Here is a 24,239-nt window from a genome sequence, read left to right on the forward strand (position 1 = left end):
TTTATCTCTCCATTGGTCATAATGCACACTGATACTAATATATATCTAATTACTGGGTGAGTTCAACCTCTCTGCCAATTCTGCTATGTCAGCACAGTGGACCCTCCATTATTTGCACTTCTATTAACCACCAATTATCTACTGGAATTTTCTTGTGGATTAGCAGAACATAATATTTGTTTTGTTATTTGTGTTACACTTGTCTTCATTTCTATAAAAAGATTATGACTGAGACCAAAATCTGGGGATTCTTGATTATCCTATCATTTCCATTGTCGGGCAAGGGGGTGTTTCACCATTATGGCGGATAATGGAGGTTCCTCTGTAACGTGCCTTTATTCTGTGTGTAATCTTGGAATGCATGCTGGGTGCTCGAGTTCGTCTGAAATCCCGAGCAGCATGACATGCGCATGCACAGATCAGTGTGCATGGTGAAAGTAGTGTGGCTGTCACAAATAAGGTGGTATTATTTAACATGGATCATTAATGCTGGTAAGATGACAATAGATGTCACTGAATCATTCTCCAGAATCCAATTGTTTCAAGTTGGACCAGAACATGAACTCCCTGTTTCGTATAGCTAGCAATCCTGATATCCTCATATAGTACAATATAATGCCAAAATTTGCAATAATGGCACTCACTGCTTTAGAAAAATCAGGTGTGAAGTAATTTGATTATTTACTGTGGAAAAGGAAATAGTGCTGCAACAAGAGTAAAAATTGCTGCATATTGAAATGCTGCTACTAATAATTACTATGTTGCAGAACTGCTTTGTGGAATGCCAAAATGGAATAGCAGTATAGTCTCATTTGAATTCTTATTTAAAAAATGCTATGCCAGAGATGTGTTGAATTCAAGTTCACCATTTTGCCACCTAGCATATCCCCAATCTTTGCTCGGGAAAGATTGATGGAGAAGATGCAGTGTGGAGGCGAGGTGCTTTCCCACAAGGAGAAAGATATCCTATGCTGCCATTGTGTAACGTGAGTTGAAGTGATGTTGCCAGTGCCCTGTGAGCATTTCATCTGTCAACTGTCTTTTAAAGAAGCCAGGAGGGAGGGGAAATAACTTTGTAAAAATCAACTTTTTTTTTCACAAAGTCGAAACAGTTGGAGCATAAATAACAGTTGCAAAACATATATAAATGTTCTCTTATATTATGTGTGAAGAAGTGCAAATATTTAATTTTAACCCTGTTATTTCACTACAGTGACCCTTCAGCCAAAGCTCTCTGGGAGTCCATGCTAAACATGAAACAGAAAGAGGCTGTGATGGAAGTGCGGAGGCACCTAGTGGAGGCAGCTAGCAAGGAGAATCTCCCTATTAAGATGAGTTTAGGTAATGTGCATAACTAATTTACTCTCCCTTTTTTCTTTAGCTGTAAAGTAGCTAGTAGCTCATGACCTCTCTGTTTCTCAAAATGGACACCACCTATTTCGTTGATTTTATCCCTCACTGGAAACTTGTGTTCAAATTGATAATGCTTACTTTGAACAACTTTCAAAGGGAAGCCAGGTTGCTTTTATTACTGTAACATAGGCTTTCATGTTTACCAATTTAAATTTATAGACGCAAATTTTCCTGTGACCTTTTTTTATGAAAGCAAATATCAAACATTATGCCTAAAATTAAAGGTTGTATTAGTGCTTTTCCAATGAAGAAGTACATAATTAATTTAGCATTTTCAGTCGTTACAATAATGCTGAGACTGACCTTTTTCTCCTTTTGCAGCTAGTGGGGACAACTTGAACCCATTACCACATCATACCAGTAGATTTTGTGAATATTCTCTTCACCCTTCAATGCACTCAAACAACAGTAATACACTTTGCTTAATACTTTAAAAAAAATATCATATTAAAAGGACAGATTTTCTTTTCTTTTAAATTTTCAAACCATGCGCCGATTTTAATTTGAACCGTTTCAGTTTTATTTTACGAGGTTCTTCAGTTTGGAATGTACCTTTATAGACATTCTACCCTAATTGGAAATAATTTCACTATGTTCTTTTAAATATCTCAGTAAACCACCTTTTTAAAAAGATCCTGTTTCCAGCAGCTTGCTTACTGGTCTGATTCTCAGCTAGTCTTTTGGCTCAATGAATACATAGTGCCCTCTTGAGGAAGTTGGGGACAAAAAATACTGAGAAGGGGAAAAAGAATGATTAGTTCTTTGTATATGTGGCAAGAAGGTAATCAAAAGCGTATGCGGGATGTCTCTAACTGTTTCTGATTCAATGCACTGCATAGCTTCTGGAGTTCATAGGACATTGTGTTTGTTTTTCATTTTTTCTGAACCATTAACCTTTACATTACGTCACAGCTGATATGAATAAATATAAAAGTAGTAATAATATGCAGCTTTTCCAGAGAGTGTTGAGGTCTTTCAGAGGAAGCCCTTGGGATTGGCCCTAAAAGGAGCCTTAATGTCTAGCTCCCACGTTCTGTCTATGCTTAGAAAACAAAGAATGCATTTTTAAATAATACATATAAGAAAAATTTAGCAAAGCTCCAGAAAATCTGTTTTTTGCAGTAAAGCTGGCGATATGCTGGCAGTTGAGATCAAGGGATTTATGAATCATTGCAGAGCAGCATTCTTCTATAGAATTTCCCTGTATTTTATGAACGATTACACTTTTGTAAAGTGTTCTTGGTGAGCCTCAGTAACTCTCTGTTTGGATTTAAAGCCTGCTGCTTCTTGATGTAATTTTTTTAAACCACACATGGTCAGCTTACCTGCCAAATTCAATAAAAAGTGTGTTTTATCTTACCTTTTGACATCACTGGTATTCTGCTACATTGATTTATTATGTGTCTTTTGACACCTTTAGTGAACATGTGGCACTACTGTCACTGGGGTGTGTGCTGCTATGCGATTTTTTTCATATTTTGGAGCTCTTTTTTAGGATTGGACAGGGAAGCAGTTTTGAGTCCTGAAGTTCTCTGTTCCTCTCTTGACATCAATGGGGACGCATGTTTCTAGTTTTAAAAGGATCAGTTGATCATTGTAGTTTTTTCATGTGTATTGTAGTAACTCTTATCTGCCAAGCGTCACTCAGAGATTCAAAATGACAAGTTTTGGTTCAAATTTGACTTTTTTTTAAACACGTGTCACACTTTTATTTAACATAAAAAAAACACAGCTCCATATATTTGAACCATTTTATAATCTGTATGATTGTTATTGATCATGCAAGTCCAACTATTTAATGAATGTTGTGACAGCACAATACCTCATTCATGTATCTGGACATGTTTTTACAATTGATTTGAATCTGTACTGTGCTTTAAAAAAATTTTCTTGAATCCCCACTTCATTACATTAATAAAAACCTAGCCAATATTGGAAGCATATTAGATTATGGAATGAGTTTCTCTGTTACGTATTTTAAAACACCTTTCAGATGAGATGTTAAACCGTGGCCCCGTCTGCTCTCAGGTGGATGTAAAAGAATGCACTATTTTGAATAAGAGCAGGGGAGTTATCCCTGGTGTCCCAGGAGCAGGAGCGGGAGGATCGAGAGGCCCATAAAAGGGGCCCGAGAGTCAGAGGAGCCACAGGAGCAGGAGGGGGAGGATCGAGAGACCCATAAAAGGGGCCCCGAGAGTCGGAGGAGCCACAGGAACAGGAGGGGGAGGATCGAGAGGCCCATAAAAGGGGCCCAAGAGTCGGAGGAGCCACAGGAGCGGGAGGATCGAGAGGCCCATAAAAGAGGCCCAAGAGTCGGAGGAGCCACAGGAGCGGGAGGATCGAGAGGCCCATAAAAGGGGCCCAAGAGTCGGAGGGGCCAGCTGGTGCAGGAACAAAAAGTTTTTAAAAAAAAATCTAAATCGAAGTGAGACATCACAGCCAAGCGGGTAAGTGATTGGCTGGTGGATTGGTGAGTATTTTTCTTTTTCCTTTCGGAAGGAAACCTTTGGTATTGTTGTAAGCAGCATCTGCCAGTAAATATATGTGATCTTTATTATCTAAGGAGAGCCAGTTAATTAAATCGGCTTTTGCTGAGTTGCGGTTGGGTGTGTTGTGCTGAGGTTTAGAATTTAGTTCTACTCGATAGTTGCGAGTGTAACTAGAGGGATGGCAGGGCAGCTCAGTCCCATGGATTGTACGTCCTGTGGCAAGTGGTGCTTCACGCAGCCGGGGCGACCACGTGTGCGGGATGTGTCTCCAGCTGCACAAACTCGAGCTTGAACGGCAGCTGGGGTCACTGCGGTGCATTCGCGAGACTGAGAGCAACGTGGATAGCACGTTTCTACAGGCCCCACAGCTTAAGAGTGTGCAGGCAGAGAGGGAGTGGGTGACTGCCAGACAGAAGAGGAGGACTAGGCAGGTAATGCAGGAGTTCACTGATTCCATCTTGCTCTCCAATCGGTACTCTGTTCTGAGTACCGGTGGGGGCAATGGTGGCTCTGGGGAGTGCAGCCAGAGCCAAGTCCACGGCACCACGGGTGACTCAGCTGAAAGGGGGGAGGGGAGGAGAGGAAGAAGAATGGAAGAGCTATTATAGTGGTAGGGGATTCAATAGTCAGGGGAGTAGACGTGACTCCAGGATGGTATGTTGCCTCCCTGGTGCCAAGGTCAAGGATGTCACTGAGTGCTGCAGGGCATTCTGGGGGGAGAGGGTGAACAGCCAGAGGTCGTGGTCCACATCGGTACCAATGACATAGGTAGGAAGAGGGATGGGGTCCTGCAGTCAGAGTCCTGCAGAGAGCTCGGAGAGAGATTAAAAAGCAGGACCTCAAAGGTAGTAATCTCCAGATTACTCCCAGTGCCACAAGCTAGTGACTACAGAAATAGGAGGATAGAGCAGATGACTACATGGTTGGCGAGATGGTGCAGGCGGGAGGACTTTAGTTTCCTGAGTCATCGGGACTGCTTCTGGGGGAGGTGGGACCTGTACAAGCCGGATGGGTTGCACCTCAACAGAGCCGGGACTAATGTCCTCGCAGGTGGTGCTGTTGGGGAGGTTTAAACTAGCTTGGCTGGTGGATGGGAACCTGAAACTAGATTCAGTCAGGAGGGGAGTAAAGCTGGAGTTAGAAAACAAAAATAAAGAAAGTGAGTTTGAAGGGGAGAGGAAACAAGCAGGAAAACGGGTAAAAAAAAATAAACTTAAAGGCACTTTGTCTAAATGCACGTAGCATTTGTAACAAGATAGATGAGTTGACGGCACAAATTGAGACAAATGGGTATGATCTGATAGCCATTACAGAGACGTGGTTGCAAGATGACCAGGACTGGCAATTAAATATTCGGGGTACTTGACAATCCGGAAGGACAGACAGAAAGGAAAAGGAGGTGGGATAGCTCTATTGATGAAGGATGGAATCACTGCAACAGTAAGAAACGATATTGGCTCAAATGATAAGGGTGTTGAAACAGTTTGGTTGGAGATAAGGGATAATAAGGGGAAAAAGTCACTGGTGAGCGTAGTCTATAGGCCCTCTAACAGTAGCAAGTCTGTTGGTCGGAGCATAAACCAGGAAATAGTGGGGGCTTGTAAAAAGGGAACAGCAATAATCATGAGTGATTTTAACCTCCATATTGATCGGTCAAATCAATTTGGTCAGGGTAGCCTTGAGGAGGAGTTCGTAGAGTGCATAAGGGACGGGTTCCTTGAGCAGTACGTAACAGAACCAACCAGGGGGCGGGCTATCTTAGATCTGGTCCTGTGTAATGAGACAGAATTAATAAACAATCTCCTAGTAAAAGATCCCATCGGAATGAGTGATCATAGCATGATTGAATTTCAAATTCTGATGGGGGGTGAGAAAGTTGGATCTCTAACCAGTGTACGAAGCTTAAATAAAGGAGACTATGAAGGTATGAGGGCAGAGTTGGGTAAAGTGGACGAAGAAAATAGATTAAAGTGTAGGACGGTTGATGAACAGTGGTGTACGTTTAAGGAGATATTTCACAACCCTCAAGAAAAATATATTCCAGTGAGGAAGAAAGGGTGTAAAAGAAAAGATAGCTATCCGTGGTTAACTAAAGAAATCAAGGATGGTATCCAATTAAAAATAAGGGCATTCAAAGTGGCCAAAACTAGTGGGAGGACAGAAGACTGGGAAGCTTTTAAAAGCCAGCAAAGAACGACTAAAAAAATGATTAAGAAAGGGAAGATAGACTATGAAAGTAAACTAACGCAAACTATAAAAACAGCAAGAGTTTCTATAGGTATTTAAAAAGGAAAAGGGTGGCTAAAGTAAATGTTGGTCCCTTAGAGGACGAGACCGGCGAATTAATAATGGGGAGCATGGAGATGGCAGAAACTCTGAACAAATATTTTGTATCCATCTTTTCGGTAGAGGACGCGAACAATATTCCGACAGTGGATAGTCTAGGGGCTATAGGGTGGGAGGAACTGAACACAATCACAATCACTAAGGAGGTGGTACTCAGTAAAATAATGGGACTAAAGGCAGATAAATCCCCTGGACCTAATGGGTTGAATCCTATGGTCTTAAGAGAAATAGCGGCAGGGATTGTGGATGCATTGGTTGTAATTTACCAAAATTCCCTGGATTCTGGAGTGGTCCCAGCAGATTGGAAAACTGCAAATATAACGCCCCTATTTAAAAAAGAAGGCAGACAAAAAGCAGGAAACTATAGACCAGTTAGCTTTACATCTGTGGTTGGGAAAATATTGGAGTCCATTATTAAAGAAGCAGTAGCAGGACATTTGGAAAAGCAAAATTCAGTCAGGCAGAGTCAGCTTGGATTTATGAAGGGGAAATCATGTTTGACAAATTTGCTGGAGTTCTTTGAGGATGTAACGAACAGGCTGGATAAAGGGGAACCAGTGGATGTGGTGTATTTGGACTTCCAGAAGGCATTTGACAAGGTGTCACATAAAAGTTACTGCACAAGAAACAAGTTCATGGGGTTGGGGGTAATATATTAGCATGGATAGAGGATTGGCTAACTAACAGAAAACAGAGAGTCGGGATAAATGGTTTATTCTCTGCTTGGCAACCAGTAACTAGTGGGGTGCCGCAGGGATCAGTGCTGGGACCCCAACTATTTGCAATCTATATTAACGACTTGGAAGAAGGGACTGCGTGTAACATAGCCAAGTTTGCTGATGATACAAAGATTGGAGGAAAAGTAATATTTGATTGGAGGACACTTGGAATCTGCAAAAGGACATAGACAGGCTAAGGTGAGTGGGCAAAAATTTAGCAGATGGTGTATAATGTTGGAAAGTATGAGGTCATGCACTTTGGCAGAAAAAAAAATCAAAGAGCAAGTTATTATTTAAATGGAGAAAGATTGCAAAGTGCCACAGTACAGCGGGACCTGGGGGTACTTGTGCATGAAACACAAAAGGATAGCATGCAGGTACAGCAAGTGATCAGGAAGGCCAATGGTATCTTGGCCTTTATTGCAAAGGGGATAGGGTATAAAAGCAGGGAAGTCTTACAACAGCTATATAAGGTATTCGTGAGGCCACACCTGGAATATTGCATGCAGTTTTGGTTTCCATATTTACGAAAGGATATACTTACTATGGAGGCAGTTCAAAGAAGGTTCACTAGGTTGGATTTCAGGGATGAGGGGGTTGACTTATGAGGAAAGGTTGAGTAGGTTGGGCCTCTACTCATTGGAATTCAGAAGAATGAGAGGTGATCTTATCGAAACGTATAAGATTATGAGGGGGATTGACAAGGTGGATGCAGAGAGGATGTTTCCTCTGATGCGGGATACTGGAACTAGAGAGCACGATCTTAGAATAAGAGGCCGTCCATTTAAAACAGAGATGAGGAGAAATTTTTTCTCTCAAAGGGTTGTAAATCTGTGGAATTCGCTGCCTCAGAGAGCTTTGGAAGCTGGGACATTGAATAAATTTAAGACAGAAGTAGATAGTTTCTTAAACAATAAGGGGTTATGGGGAGCGGGCGGGGAAGTGGAGCTGAGTCGATGATCAGATCAGCCATGATATTGAATGGCGGAGCAGGCTCGAGGGGCCGTATGGCCTGCTCCTGTTCCTATTTCGTATGTTTTTATGTAATTATTATGGTCTGGCCAATATTTATCCCTCAATCAACATAAGGTCATTATCACATTGCTGCTTGTGGGAGCTTGCTTGTGCGCAAATTGGCTGCTGCGTTTCCTACATTACAACAGTGACTCCACTACAAAAGTACTTCATTGGCTGTAAAGCGCCATGAGACATCCAGTGATCAAAGAAACATAGAAAATAGGTGCAGGAGTAGGCCATTCCGCCCCTCGAGCCTGCACCGCTATTCAATAAGATCATGGCTAATCATTCCCTCAGTACCCCTTTCCTGCTTTCTCTCCATACCCCTTGATTCCTTTAGCTGTAAGGGCCATATCTAACTCCCGCTTGAATATATCCAATGAACTGGCATCAACAACTCTCTGCGACAGGGAATTGCACAGGTTAACAACTCTCTGAGCGAAGATGTTTCTCCTCATCTCAGTCCTAAATGGCATACCCCTTATCCTAAGACTGTGTCCCCTGGTTCTGGACTTCCCCAACATCGGGAACATTCTATCCGCATCTAACCTGTCCCGTCCCGTCAGAATCTTATATGTTTCTATGAGATCCCCTGTCATCCTTCTAACCACCAATGTATAGAGGCCCAGTTGATCCAGTCTCTCCTCATATGTCAGTCCAGCCATCCCAGAATCAGTCTGGTGAACCTTCGCTGCACTCCCTCAATAGCAAGAACGTCCTTCCTCAGACTGGTAGACCAAAACTGAACACAATATACCAGGTGATGCCTCACCAAGGCCCTGTACAACTGCAGTAAGACCTCCCTGCTCCTATACTCAAATCCCCGAGCTATGAAGGCCAACATACCATTTGCCGCCTTCACTGCCTGCTGTACCTGTATGCCAACTTTCAATGACTGATGAACCATGACACCCAGGTCTCGTTGCACCTCCCCTTTTCCTAATCTGCCGCCATTCAGATAATATTCTGTCTTCGTGTTTTTGGCCCCAAAATGGATAACCTCACATTTATCCACATTATACTGCATCTGCCATGCATTTGCCCACTCACCTAACCTGTCCAAGTCACCCTGCAGCCTCTTAGCGTCCTCCTCACAGCTCACACCGCCACCCAGTTTATCTGTAAACTTGGAGATATTACACTCAATTCCTTCATCTAAATCATTGATGTATATTGTAAAGAGCTGGGGTCCCAGCACTGAGCCCTGCGGCACTCCACTAGTCACTACCTGCCATTTTGAAAATGACCCATTTATCCCGACTCTCTGCTTCCTGTCTGCCAACCAGTTCTCTATCCACGTCAGTATATTACCCCCAATACCATGTGCTTTGATTTTGCACATCAATTTCTTGTGTGGGACCTTGTTATAATCTACCAAAATTCTCTCGACTCTGGGGAGGTACCAGCGGATTGGGAAGCAGCTAATGTAACGCCTCTGTTTAAAAAAGGGGGCAGACAAAAGGCAGGTAACTATAGGCCGGTTAGTTTAACATCTGGAGTGGGGAAAATGCTTGAAGCTATCATTAAGGAAGAAATAGCGGGACATCTAGATAGGAATAGTGCAATCAAGCAGACGCAACAAGGATTCATGAAGGGGAAATCATGTTTAACTAATTTACTGGAATTCTTTGAGGTTATAACGAGCATGGTGGATCGAGGTGAACCGATGGATGTGGTGTATTTAGATTTCCAAAAGGCATTCGATAAGGTGCCACACAAAAGGTTACTGCAGAAGATAAAGGTACGCGGAGTCAGAGGAAATGTATTAGCATGGATCGAGAATTGGCTGGCTAACAAAAAGCAGGGAGTCGGGATAAATGGGTCCTTTTCGGGTTGGAAATCGGTGGTTAGTGGTATGCCACAGGGATCGGTGCTGGGACCACCACTGTTTACAATATACATAGATGACCTGGAAGAGGGGACAGAGTGTAGTGTAACAAAATTTGCAGATGACACAAAGATTAGTGGGAAAGCAGGTTGTGTAGAGGACACAGAGAGGCTGCAAAGAGATTTAGATAGGTTAAGCGAATGGGCTAAGGTTTGGCAGATGGAATACAATGTCGGAAAATGTGAGGTCAGCCACCTTGGGGGAAAAAAAACAGTAAAAGGGAATATTATTTGAATAGGGAGAATTTACAACATGCTGCGGTGCAGAGGGACCTGGGGGTCCTTGTGCATGAATCCCAAAAGGTTAGTTTACAGATGCAGCAGGTAATCGGGAAGGCGAATGGAATGTTGGCCTTCATTGCGAGAGTGATGGAGTACAAAAGCAGGGAGGTCGTGCTGCAACTGTATAGGGTATTGGTGAGGCCGCACCTGGAGTACTGCGTGCAGTTTTGGTCACCTTACTTAAGGAAGGATATACTAGCTTTGGAGGGGGTACAGAGACGATTCACTAGGCTGATTCTGGAGATGAGGGAGTTACCTTATGATGATAGATTGAGTAGACTGGGTCTTTACTCGTTGGAGTTCAGAAGGATGAGGGGTGATCTTATAGAAACATTTAAAATAATGAAAGAGATAGACAAGATAGAGGCAGGGAAGTTATTTCCACTGGTCGGGGAGACTAGAACTAGGGGGCACAGCCTCAAAATACGGGTGAGACAATTTAAAACCGAATTGAGAAGGAATTTCTTGTCCCAGAGGGTGCGAATCTGTGGAATTCTCTGCCCAAGGAAGCAGTTGAGGCTAGCTCATTGAATGTATTCAAGTCACAGATAGATAGATTTTTAACCAATAAGGGAATTAAGGGTTATGGGGAGCGGGCGGGTAAGTGAAGCTGAGTCCACGGCCAGATCAGCCATGATCTTTTTGAATGGCGGAGCAGGCTCGAGGGGCTAGATGGCCTACTCCTGTTCCTAATTCTTATGTTCTTACGTTCTTTTGAAAGTCCAAATACACCACATCCACTGGTTCTCCCTTGTCCACTCTACGGGCCCAAGTTTCCACATGATTTGCGCCTGATTTTTAGGAGCAACTGGTGGAGAACGGACTATCTTAGAAATCGCAATTCTCCACATTTTTTTTTCTGCAGTTGTCATCAGGTAGAACAGTTCTACTTTGGAACAGAATTTTTTCTTCAAAAGGGGGCGTGTCCGGCCACTGACGCCTGATTTGAAAGTTTCCACCGTGAAAACGTACTCCAAACTAAAGTAGAATGGAGCAAGTGAAGATTTTTGTAGAACTGAAAAAACCTGTTCTACACATTAAAAAATCAGGCGCAGGTTACAAATCAGGCGTCCAGAATGAGGTGGGGGGGTGAAGGGAAGTCATTAAATTCTATAATAAATCCTTATTTATACTTATACAAATATTATACAAATAAATGCAACCTGAATAAACATTTATAAGCAAAGAAAAGATTAAATAAACCATCTTCCTACCTGTGTGAAAGTGTTCAGGCAGGCCTTTCGGGACCGAAGGCTGAACGGGCCGGCCCGAGACTTCGGGCAGGGCCCGTCCCCAGCACCAGATTTACAGGTAGGTGGCGTTGGGTTGGGTTGGGTCAGGTCGGGGAGGTTCGGGTCGGATTGGGGAGGGGGGGGAAGAGAGAGAGAGAGAGAGAGAGAGAGAGAGGGGGGGGGGGAGAGGGGAGGGAGGGAGAGAGGGGAGAGGGGAGGGAGAGAGGGCGGGAGGGGGAAAGGGGGGAGAGGGGAGGGAGAGAGGTGGGGGGAGAGGAGAGGGGAGGGGGAAAGGGGGGGGTGGGGAGGGGGGGGGGAGGGGAGGGAGAGAGAGAGAGAGAGGGGGGGGGAGGGGGAGAGAGAGGTGGAGGGGGAGAGAGAGGGGGGGGGAGGGGAGAGAGAGTGGGGGGGAGAGGGAGTGGGGGGAGGAGAGAGAGAGAGAGAGAGAGAGAGAGGGGGGGAGAGAGAGGGGGGGGAGAGAGAGGGGGGGAGGGGGAGAGGGAGGGAGGAGGGGGAGGGGGAGAGAGAGAGGAGGGGGGGGAGAGAGAGGAGGGAGGGAGAGGGGGAGAGAGAGAGAGAGGGGGGGTGCAGGGAGAGGAGGGGAGGGAGGGAGGTCAGGTCGGATTCAGTCCGGGAGCGGGAGTCAGGTCGGGTCCAGTGGCGGGGGGGGGTCGGGTCGGGGGGCGGGAGCGCGGGTCGGGTCCAGTCGGGGAGGCGGGGAGCGGGAACAGGAGCGCAGGTAGGGTAGGGTCGGGTCCAGGCGGGGAGCGGGAACAGGAGCGCGAGGCGGGGAGCGGGAACAGGAGCTCGGGTCGGGTCAGTCGCGAGGCGGGGGGGGCGCAGGTGTCGGGTCTGGTCCAGAGGCGCGGGGAGCGGGTGTCGGGTCTGGTCTGGTCCGGAGGCGGGGGTGGGGGGGGGTGGGGGAGCGGGTGTCGGGTCTGGTCTGGAGGCAGGGGGGGCGGGGAGCGAGTATAGGGTCTGGTTGGGGGGAGGGGAGGGGAGAGCAGGAGCTGGCCGTGGGAGGAGCCTTATTCACGCAGCCCCAGTGAGGCCATTCGGCCAGGGTTAGGGGCTGCGTGCTTCGGGCCCCTCCCACACAGTTCGGCGCCTGGAGCTACTGCACTTATGTGCCCACTGTAGCGCGCATGTGCAGAGGTCCCGGCACTGTTTTCAGCGCAGGGACCTGGCTCCGCCCCCCCACAGCTCTTGCTGGCTGCGCCGAGGGCCAGAGGACCTGCAGGTAGGTGGAGACTACCGAGGATTTTTTTAGGCGCACTTTGTGGCGCGAAAATCAGGCGTCCAGGTCGGGACTGCGCCGTTCCAGGCGCGTGTGGAAACTTGGGCCCTACAAGTTACATCCTCAAAAAATTCCACAAGATTTGTCAAGCATGTTTTCCCCTTCAAAAATCCATGCTGTCTTGGACCGATCCTGTCACTGCTTTCCAAATGCGCTGCTATTTCATCCTTAATAATTGATTCCAAAATTTCCCCACGACTGATGTCAGGCTTACCGGTCTATAATTTCCCGCTTTCGCTCTCCCTCCCTTTTTAAAAAATGGTGATACATTAGCTACCCTCCAGTCCATAGGAACTGATCCCGAGTCGATAGACTGTTGGAAAATGATCACCAATGCATCCACTCTTTCTAGGGCCACTTCCTTAAGTACTCTGGGATGCAGACTGTTAGGCCCCGGGGATTTATCGGCCTTGAATCCCATCAATTTCCCTAACATAATTTTCCATCTAATAAGGATATCCTTCAGTTCCTCCTTCTCTCTAGACCCTTGGTCCCCGAGTACTTCCGGAAGATTATTTGTGTCTTGCTTTGTGAAGACAGAACCAAAGTATTTGTTCAATTGGTCTGCCATTTCTTTGTTCTTCATTATAAGTTCACCTGAATCCAACTGCAAGGGACCCACATTTGTCTTCACTAATCTTTTTCTCTTCACATATCTACAGAAGCTTTTGCAGTCAGTTTTTATATTCCCGGCAAGCAGCTTCTCGTCGTGAAAGGCGCTATATAAATCCAAGTCTTTCTTTATGAGCACGATTCTGTTGGAAATATTTTCTGTTGCAACAAAGCCGTGAATCTCTTTCTCTCACTCTCTTCACTGAGTTTTCTTAACCCCCCCCCCCCCCAAAAGTACAGCTAGTAGGTGACGATGAGAATATGTAACTGTTGAACAGAAATTTGGTGCAGAATAAGCCCAACCAGCTCATTGTGCCAGTGTGATCGCTTGCTCCCCTATCAGCTGTCTGTTTTAATTCTAGTTTCTTGCTCGTGGCCTGTACCTATTTTTTTTGTCCTGTGTTTATCTAATTCCCTCTTGAATGTTGTGATTGGCTCTGCTTCAACAGCCACTTTTGGTAAAGCATTCCATACTTAACACTGCATGGAAATATTCCATTTGACTTCGGCCTTTATGCTTCTAATGCTAATTCTGAGTTAATGCCACATAATTACTGATTCACTAACTAGCAGAACTCATGTTGCACTATTTACTTTCTCAAACTCTTACACATTCGAACAAATCTTTTCTCTTTCCTTACCCCGTCCCCCACACCGAACATTCTCTTTTCTGGTGAATACAGTCCTTGTTTTTTTTTGTCGTCTCATGACTATATTCTTTCATCTCTGGTATATACAATGTACCTTTTTCCATGGCTCCAATGCTTTTTCTATGATGGAGTGACCAAAACTGAACACAGCTTTGGCCGAACCAATTTTGTATGTTATTATATATATAATATATATTATTGTTATTAATTCCTCCTTTATATTCAGTGCCTCTAAAAATAAATTCTGTAATCCTTTTTACCTATTCTATTTCTTTTCCTATCTGTAATTTTGCTTTTGAAGTTGTCTGCATTGCTTTCTCTATGTCCCTCCTCTCTATTGTGCATTTTATTATTTAGAGCATATTTCCATTCTGTTTTATTTCCAAAAAACTCTACTAATTCATATTCATAAATGTTTAACTGCATTTGAGACGTATTTGCTCACTCCACTAGCCTATTTGTGTTCTCCTGCCCTCCTGCTCACGGCTTGCTTTGCCCTACATTTGGTAGCATTAGCAAATTTTGGTCATATTCCCGAAATGACCATGCCCAGATTATTTTTGCATATGGACAATGATGGGTCACAACACAGATCCCTGGGTCATGCCACTAGCTGCTTTTTGCAAATTCAAGAAGTATCCCTTTATTCTGACTGTTTGCTTTCTGTCCTTCAGCCATTCCTCTATCTATGCATTCTATGCACCTTTAATCTTTGCAACAAGTACCTTTATGTCACTATATGAAATGCTTTTTGCCCATATAAATCGAGCAAATCCAGTGCGTTTTGTTTCTCTATCTTTTGTTAATTTATTTCAAAATTCAATTCAAATTAGTGATAGGAACAGGAATAGTTCATTCAGCCACTCAAGCCTGCTCTTCCATTCTATTAGATCATGGCTGATCTGTACCTCAACTCCATTTACCCTCTTTTGCTCCATATCCCTTGACACCCTTTACCCACCAAAAATCTATTGATCTCCATGTTGAAAATGTCAAAGGATCCAGAATCCACAGCCTTTTTTTGGGGGGGTGCGGGGAAGGTCCAGACTTCCACTTTTTGTGCGGAAAAAGTGCTTCCTGATTTCACTCCTAAATGGCTTAGCTCCAGTTTTAATATTATGCCTCTTTATTCTGGATTCCCCCACCAGAGGAAAAAGTTTCCCCAGGAGTTGCTCCTATTTTTTTGGAGCAACTAGGTTTTTTTTGGAGTATCTTAAAAATCGCAATTCTCCCTATTTAGTTTGCTCCAGGTATAAGTGAGTTAGTTCAGTTTCTTTTTAGTTGTTTTTTTTCAAAAGGGGGCATTACCAGCCACTTATGCCTGTTTTGGCCATTTAAGCAAGTTTAGCCAGCGAAAAGTTACTCCAAACTAACTCAGGCCAGCGTATGTGTCCATTTTTGTACGCTCAGAAAAACCCTGCGGAGATTTAAGAAATCAACGCAGGTAGCCAGAGATCGGGGCAGGCGGTGGGGAGGGAAGTGAGAGGTGGTGCTTATCCAACAGTTACAAGTATACTTGCAGTTCATAGTCTTGTATCACAACAAAGAGAGCAACTATGCTATAAATTCCAAAGAATACAAAATACAAACAATCTTTTTAAATATATCAAAGAATTTCCTCCTGCAAACCCTCCTATGCTATCCACAGGGAAGTAAATGCCTGAGGAAGAATAATTGACTCTGCTAATGTTACCCGTGGCAATAATCGAAGAGATTTGCATTTCATAAAAATTTAGTAATATAGAAATTCCTCAATCCCACATTTAATTGTTGTCCCTAAATGCATATGGAGCTGAATGTGTTGTGCAGATGGACAGGATTAAGCCCCCATCTGTTACTGACTATATCACTTTAATGTTTTGAAAATGATTACACCATCCCACACCATAACTATTTTTTGACGTAGTAAATTTGCTAATTAACTGTTGACATGCCTAATCACAACCGACTATCTCAGCCAGTTCCTCTGAACGTACGTCTTGGATTACAGCTTACAGCTTCATGCATTGCTAAATCAGACGTGCTTCAGAACTGCCCCTCCTTTTACCATATTGATTGCTTTTACAGAATCCTAGGTAAACTAAAACAAATCTACATGCAACAGGCAGGTGGAGATAAAAGTTGCATAAAGTACTTTAAAACTAACAATTTAAACATCCAGTAACACAGGATCTTTACACAGAAACATAGAAAATAGGTGCAGGAGTAGGCCCTTCGAGCCTGCACCACCATTCAATAAGATCATGGCTGATCATTCCCTCAGTACCCCTTTCCTGCTTTCTCTCCATACCCCTTGATCCCCTTAGCCGTTAGGGCCATATCTAACTCCCTCTTGAATATATCCAATGTACTGGCATCAACAACTCTCTGCGGCAGGGTTTTCCACAAGTTAACATCTCTTTGAGTGAAGAAGTTTCTCCGCATCTCAGTCCTAAATGGCCTACCCCTTATCCTAAGACTGTGACCCTTGGTTCTGGACTTCTCCAACATCGGGAACATTCTACTCGCATCTAACCTGCCCAGGCCCGTCAGAATCTTATACGTTTCTATGAGATCCCCTCTCATCCTTCTAAACTCCAATATATAAAGGCCCAGTTGATCCAGTCTCTCCTCAAATGTCAGTCCTGCCATCCCGGGAATCAGTATGGTGAACCTTCACTGCACTCCCTCAATAGCAAGAACGTCCTTCCTCAGATTTGGAGACCAAAACTGAACACAATACTCCAGGTGAGGCCTCACCAAGGTCCTGTACAACTGCAGTAAGACCTCCCCGCTCCTATACTCAAATCCCCTAGCTATGATATCATTTGCCTTATTCACCGCCTGCTGTACCTGCATGCCAACTTTCAATGACTGATGAACCATGACACCCAGGTCTCATTGCACCGCCCCTTTTCCTAATCTGCCGCCATTCAGATAATATTCTGTCCGCGTTTTTGCCCCCAAAGTGGATAACCTCACATTTATCCACATTATACTGCATCTGCCATGCATTTGCCCACTCACGTAACCTGTCCAAGTCACCCTGCAGTCTCCTAGCGTCCCCCTCACAGATCACACCGCCACTCAGTTTAGTGTCATCTGCAAACTTGGAGATATTAGACTCCATTCTTTCATCCAAATCATTGATGTATATTGTAAAGAGCTGGGGTCCCAGCATTGAGCCCTGCGGCACTCCACTGGTCACTGCCTGCCATTTTGAAAATGACCCGTTTATCCCGACTCTCTGCTTCCTGTCTGCCAACCAGTTCTCTATCCACGTCGGTATATTACCCCCAATACCATGTGTTTTGATTTTGCAATCTCTTTTGCAGGACTTTGTCAAAAGCCTTTTGAAAGTCCAAATACACCACATCCACTGGTTCTCCCTTGTCCACTCTACTAGTTACATCCTCAAAAAATTCCAAAGATTTGTCAAGCATGATTTCCCCTTCATAAATCCATGCCAACTTGGACCGATCCTGTCACTGCATTCCAAATGCGCTGCTCTTTCATTCTTAATAATTGATTCCAACATTTTCCCCACTACTGATGTCAGGCGAACCGGTCTATAATTACCCGCTTTTTCTCTCCCTCCCTTTTTAAAAAGTGGTGTTACATTAGCTACCCTCCAGTCCATAGGAACTGATCCAGAGTCGACAGACTGTTGGAAAATGATCACCAATGCATCCACTATTTCTATGGCCACTTCCTTAAGTACTGTAGGATGCAGACTATCAGGCCCCGGGGATTTATCGGCCTTCAATCCCATCAATTTCCCTAATACAATTTCCCGTCTAATAAGAATATCCTTCAGCTCCTCCTTCTCACTAGACACTTGGTCCCCTAGAACTTCCAGAAGGTTATTTGTGTCCTGCTTCGTGAAGACAGAACCAAAGTATTTGTTCAGTTGGTCTGCCATTTCTTTGTTCCCCATTATAAATTCACCTGAATCCGACTGCAAGGGACCCACGTTTGTCTTCACTAATCTTTTTCTCTTCACACATCTATAGAAGCTTTTCGAGTCAGTTTTTATGTTCCCGGCAAGCTTCTTCTCGTACTCTATTTTCCCCCTCTTACTTAAACCCTTTGTCCTCCTCTGCTGAATTCTAAATTTCTCCCAGTCCTCAGGTTTGTTGCTTTTTCTGGCCAACATTATATGCCTCTTCCTTTGACGTAACACTATCCTTAATTTCCCTTGTTAGCCACGGTTGAGCCACCTTCCCCGTTTTATTTTTACTCGAGACAGGGGTGTACAATTGCTGAAGTTCATCCATGTGATCTTTAAATGTTTGCCATTGCCTATCCACTGTCAACCCTTTAAGTATCATTTGCCAGTCTATTCTAGCCAATTCACGCTTCAAACCATCGAAGTTACCTTTCCTTAAGTTCAGGACCCTAGTTTTTGAACTATCTGTGTCACTCTCCATTTTAAAAAAGAATTCTACCATATTATGGTCACTCTTCCCCAAGGGGCCTCGCACGACAAGATTGCCAATTAGTCCTTTCTCATTACACATCACCCAGTCAAGGATGGCCAGCTCCCTAGTTGGTTCCTCAACATATTGGTCTAGAAAACCATCCCTAATACACTCCAGGAAATCCTCCACCGCATTGCTACCAGTTTGGTTAGCCCAATCAATGTGTAGATTAAAGTCACCCATGATAACTGCTGTACCTTTATTGCATGCATCCCTAATTTCTTGTTTGATGCTGTCCCCAACCTTACTACTACTGTTTGGTGGTCTGTACACAACTCCCACTAGCGTTTTCTGCCCCTTGGTATTCCGTAGCTCCACTCATACCGATTCCACATCATCCAAGCTAATGTCCTTTCTTACTATTGCATTAATTTCCTCTTTAACCAGCAACGCCACCCCACCTCCTTTTCCTTTCTGTCTATCCTTCCTAAATGTTGAATACCTCTGGATGTTGAGTTCCCAGCCTTGGTCACCCTGGAGCCATGTCTCCGTGATGCCAATTACTTCATACCTGTTAACTGCTATCTGCACAGTTAATCATCCATCTTATTCCGAATACTTCTCGCATTGAGGCACAGAGCCTTCAGGCTTGTCTTTCTAACACACTTTGCCCCTTTAGAATTTTGCTGTAATGTGGCCCTTATTGCTTTAAGTTTCTCTGCCCTCCACTTTTACTTTTCTTCTTTCTATCTTTTGCTTCTGCCCCCATTCTACTTCCCTCTGCCTTCCTGCATAGGTTCCCATCCCCCTGCCATATTAGTTTAACTCCTCCCCAACAGCATTAGCAAACACTTCCCCCTAGGACATTTGTTCCAGTCCTGCCCAGGTGCAGACTGTCCGGTTTGTACTGGTCCCACCTCCCCCAGAACCAGTTCCAACGTCCCAGGAATTTGAATCCCTCCCTTCTGTACCACTCCTCAAGCCACGTATTCATCAGAGTTATCCTGCGATTCCTACTCTGACTAGCACGTGGCACTGGTAGCAATCCTGAGATTACTACTTTTGATGTCCTACTTTTTAATTTAGCTCCTAGCTCCCTAAATTTGTCTTGTAGGACCTCATCCCGTTTTTTGCCTTTATCGTTGGTACCTATATGCACCATGACATCTGGCTGTTCACCCTCCCTTTTCAGAATGCCCTGCACCCGCTCAGAGACATCCTTGACCCTTGCACCAGGGAGGCAACATACCATCCTGGAGTCACGGTTGCGGCCGCAGAAACGTCTATGTATTCCCCTTACAATTGAATCCCCTATCAGTATAGCTCTCCCACTCTTTTTCCTGCCCTCCTGTGCAGCAGAGCCACCCACGGTGCCATGAACTTGGCTGCTGCTGCCCTCCCCTCATGAGTCATCCCCCTCAACAATACCCAAAGCGGTGTATCTGTTTTGCAGTGGGGTGACCGCAGGGGACCGCTGCACTACCTTCCTTGCACTGCTCTTCCTTTTGGTCACCCATTCCCTATCTGGCTGCGGTAAGACCAACTCACTAAATGTGCTATTCACGTCATTCTCAGCATCGTGGATGCTCCAGAGTTCATCCACCCGCAGCTCCAGTGCCGCAATGCGGTCCGTCAGGAGCTGCAGGCGGATGCACTTCCCGCACACGTAGTCGTCAGGGACACCGGAAGCGTTCCTGACTTCCCACATAATACAGGAAGAGCATAACACGTGTCCGAGCTGTCCTGTCATGACTTAATCCTTAGATAAACTTAAATTGGCAACAACAATGCTAAATGTTACTTACTGATATAGAAAAGAAAATAAAACTACTTACCAATCACCAGCCAATCACTTACCCTCTTGGCTGAGGTCACCTTTCGATTTTTTTGCCTCCCCGCTGCAGCTGCACCAGCTAGCCTCTTGTAGTCCTCCCGCCTCGACCCTGCTCCTCCTCGCTCTCCCGCTCCCCGACTGCGACTGATGGGCCTCTTGTAGTCCTCCCAACTCGACGCTGCTCCTCCTCCTCGCTCTCCTGCTCCCCGACTGCGACTGATGGTCCTCCTGTAGTCGTCCCGACTCGACGCTGCTCCTCCTCCTCGCTCTCCTGCTCCCCGACTGCGACTGATGGTCCTCCTGTAGTCGTCCCGACTCGATGCTGCTCCTCCTCCTCGCTCTCCCCTCAAGTGATTTTTGTATCATTTATCAATTTATTTGAAGCTGTCTGCACAACAATACATTTTTAGCTTTGTCATTGTAAACCTCCAACTGGCTGAGCCACTGTGAGAAAGCTCATTGTAATTGCTTCTTCAGAAATTAATGCAAAAAAACACAACTCCATGGGGTGGCGGAGAACAGACACATGTTTAGAAACAAGCCCATCCCTTTTTAAATAATCTCAACCCCAGAAATCCAGCTTTTCCCCATACCCTTCAATCATTTTCTCTCCAGAAACTTACCTTAAACTCATTTATATCATTACTCTCTATTGCGCTCTCTCTCTCTCTCTCTCTCGCAACTTCTTCCATAACATCATTACTCTTTGTGTAAATAAATGCTCACTGACTTCCCTCCTTGTTCCATGATACAATAATAAGGCATGGATTTGGGATTGTGCAGGCTTGATGATTCAAAAGGCCCTTTCTGATTCCAGACTTTATGTTCTTTATAGTACTCCCGGTGAACGCGGTGGGGAGCCCATTCGGCCAGGGCTCGGGGCGACGTGCTTCGGGCCCCTCCCACACAGGCTGCACAGATTTGGGGGCGAGCAGCTACTGCACATGCGCGCACACTCTAGCGCGCATGGGCAGAGATCCCGGCACTGTTTTCAGCGCAGGGATCTGGCTTCGCCCCCCACCCCTTGTTCTGCGTTATGCCATGGACCTTCATTGTTCCAGCTGCAGGGAGAATAGCAAGGTGATTTTTAGGCGCAGTTTTTGTTCTTAAAAAGTTGCCGCACCTCACGGAGGTGCGCCATTCTAAGCGTGGGGTCAAATGTGGGCCCTCTATCTCTAGTCTGTCGAATTGCTTAATCATTTTAAATACCCTGATTGGATCATCCCTCAACTGAGTAAACTTAAGGGAATCCAAACCAACTTTATGCAACCTGACCTCGTAATTTATCCCTTTAAACCCTGGTATCATTCTGGTGAATCGGCACTGAAACCCTTCCAAGACCTTTATATCTTTTCTGAGGTTTGGTGCCCAAAACTGAACACAGTAAACATAGAAACATAGAAAATAGGTGCAGGAGTAGGCCATTTGGCCCTTCGAGCCTGCACCACCATTCAGTAAGATCATGGCTGATCATTACCTCAGTACCCCTTTCCTGCTTTCTCTCCTTGATACCTTTAGCCATAAGGGCCATATCTAACTCCCTTTTTTTAAGACTGGTTAATTTCCATGGAGATTGTCAATTGCAACTCCCAATTAATTTTAAACAGATAAGGAGAGAGAACACACCCCCTCGTGGAAATAAAACCATTTGTATGTCTGTGGCATGATGGTTTGAAAGGAGGGTGCCATTCTTTAAATGCCATAGAATTCAATATTCAAAAGCAACAGAGCATTATCTCAAGATTAGACTTTTTAAAAGGTAATTAGAAAGTATGCAATCTGTTGTAAGTGTAAATTTGTCAAAAATGTATAAAAATAGTGTAAACTGTAGTTTAATTCAACACTAGTAATTGAGCATATAATCTATGCTGGCACTTCGGTGTAGTACTGGTGTTGTTCTAGGTGTTGTCTTTCAGATGAGATGTTCAACCAAGGTCCCGTGGATGTAAAGATTCCATGGCTCTTTTCAAAGAGCAAGAGAATTCTCCAGGTGTCCTGGCCAACATTCATCCCTCACACACTAAAAACTGATTAACTGGTGATTGATCACATTGCTGTTAATAGGATCCTGCTGCATGTAAACGTAGCTCCTGTATTTGCCGACATAATAAGTGATTGAACTTCCAAAATAATTAATTGTGTGTCAAATATTTTGGAATATCCTGAGAATGGTGTCGAGATGGTGTCTGACCAAGGTTCAAGCATGAATTGTCCCTACATTTTTTTGCCTGTACTTTTAACGTGATTACTTTCTTCCAAAATTATGGTCTCGACCTATTTACCTACTGTTGGTGTGAGGCCATCTGGTCTATGGTTTCTTGATTTCTCTCTTTAGTACAATATGTCAGCGGCTCAGTTGGTAGCATCCTCGCTGTTATGTCTTTAATACTCTTATGAATGAGTCCACAAGGTCTAGTATTGTACTTAAGTTGTTGTGACCTTAGTCCCATTTATTGTAACTCCAGAGTGAGGCACAAGCATGGTGGGCAGCCTTTTGTACTGGTCCCTGCACACCTCTGCAGGTGACTCAGGTCTCCCACTGCAGTGCCCTCTGGTGGCACACCTTATGTGATTATACAGTTAGTATACATGGTCCACATACATGACATCTGCCACTGCTTCAGAAGGTTGTGGGTTCAAGTCCCACTCCAGGGACTTGAGCACAAAATTCCAGGCTGAAGCTAAACTGCCGTACTGATGGATGAGACATTAAACCAAGACATCGTCTGCTCTTTAGGGGGAACGTAAAAGGTCTCACGGCAATATTTTCGAAGACCAACAGGGGTTTTATCCCCGGTGTCCTAGTCAATATTTACCCCTCAATCAACCTCGCTAAAGCAGATTATCTGGTCATTATCACATTACTGTTTGTGGGAGCTTGCTGTGTACAAATTGGCTGCCGCGTTTTCTACATTACATAGAAACATAGAAAATAGGTGCAGGAGTAGGCCATTCGGCCCTTCAATCCTGCACCGCCATTCAATAAGATCATGGCTGATCATTCCCTCAGTATCCCTTTGCTGCTTTCTCTCCATACCCCTGGATCTCTTTAGCCGTAAGGGCCATATCTAACTCCCTCTTGAATATATCCAATGAACTGGCATTAACAACTCTGCGGCAGGGAATTCCACAGATTAACAACTCTCTGAGTGAAGAAGTTTCTCCTCATCTCAGTCCTAAATGGCCTACCTCTTATCCTAAGACTATGTTCCCTGGTTCTGGACCTCCCCAACATCGGTAACATTCTTCCTGCATCTAACCTGTCCAGTCCCGTCAGAATCTTATACATTTCTATGAGATCCCCTCTCATCCTTCTAAACTCCAGTGAATAAAGGCCCAGTTGATCCAGTCTCTCCTCATATGTCAGTCCTGCCATCCCTGGAATCAGTCTGGTGAACCTTGGCTGCACTCCCTCAATAGCAAGAACGCCCTTCCTCCGATTAGGAGACCAAAACTAAACACACTATTCCAGGTGACTGCTGTAAGACCTCCCTGCTTCTATACTCAAATCCCCTAGCTATGAAGGCCAAGATACCATTTGCCGCCTTCACCGTCTGCTGTACCTGCATGCCAACTTTCAATGACTGATGAACCATGACACCCAGGTCTCGTTGCACCTCCCCTTTTCCTAATCTGCCGCCATTCAGATAATAATCTGTCTTCGTGTTTTTGCCCCCAAAATGGATAACCTCACATTTATCCACATTTATACTGTATTTGCCCACTCACCTAACCTGTCCAAGTCACCCTGCAGCTTCTTAGCGTCCTCCTCACAATTTACACCGCCACCCAGTTTAGTGTCATCTGCAAACTTGGAGATATTACATTCAATTCCTTCATCTAAATCGTTAATGTATATTGTAAATAGCACTGAGCCCTGCTGCAATCCACTAGTCACTGCCTGCCATTCTGAAAAGGACCCGTTTATCCTGACTCTCTGCTTCTTGTCTGCCAACCAGTTCTCTATCCACGTCAGTACATTACCCCCAATACCATGTGCTTTGATTTTACACACCAATCTCTTGTGCGGGACCTTGTCAAAAGCCTTTTAAAAGTCCAAA

General features: G+C 44.7%; 1 protein-coding gene across 1 annotated transcript in view; it reads left to right on the forward strand.

Annotated features, from left to right (window-relative positions):
* The window catches only part of scfd2 (sec1 family domain containing 2), a 544,849-nt gene that overhangs the window by 87,300 nt on the left and 433,310 nt on the right, over positions 1-24,239 (forward strand). Inside the window, exon 3 of the mRNA XM_070870049.1 lies at positions 1,214-1,341. Within this exon, the coding sequence (XP_070726150.1) occupies positions 1,214-1,341 (128 nt within the window). The remainder of the gene's footprint in view (positions 1-1,213; positions 1,342-24,239) is intronic.

This window comes from Pristiophorus japonicus, chromosome 2 (assembly GCF_044704955.1).
Source record: "Pristiophorus japonicus isolate sPriJap1 chromosome 2, sPriJap1.hap1, whole genome shotgun sequence".
Taxonomy (NCBI): domain Eukaryota; kingdom Metazoa; phylum Chordata; class Chondrichthyes; family Pristiophoridae; genus Pristiophorus; species Pristiophorus japonicus.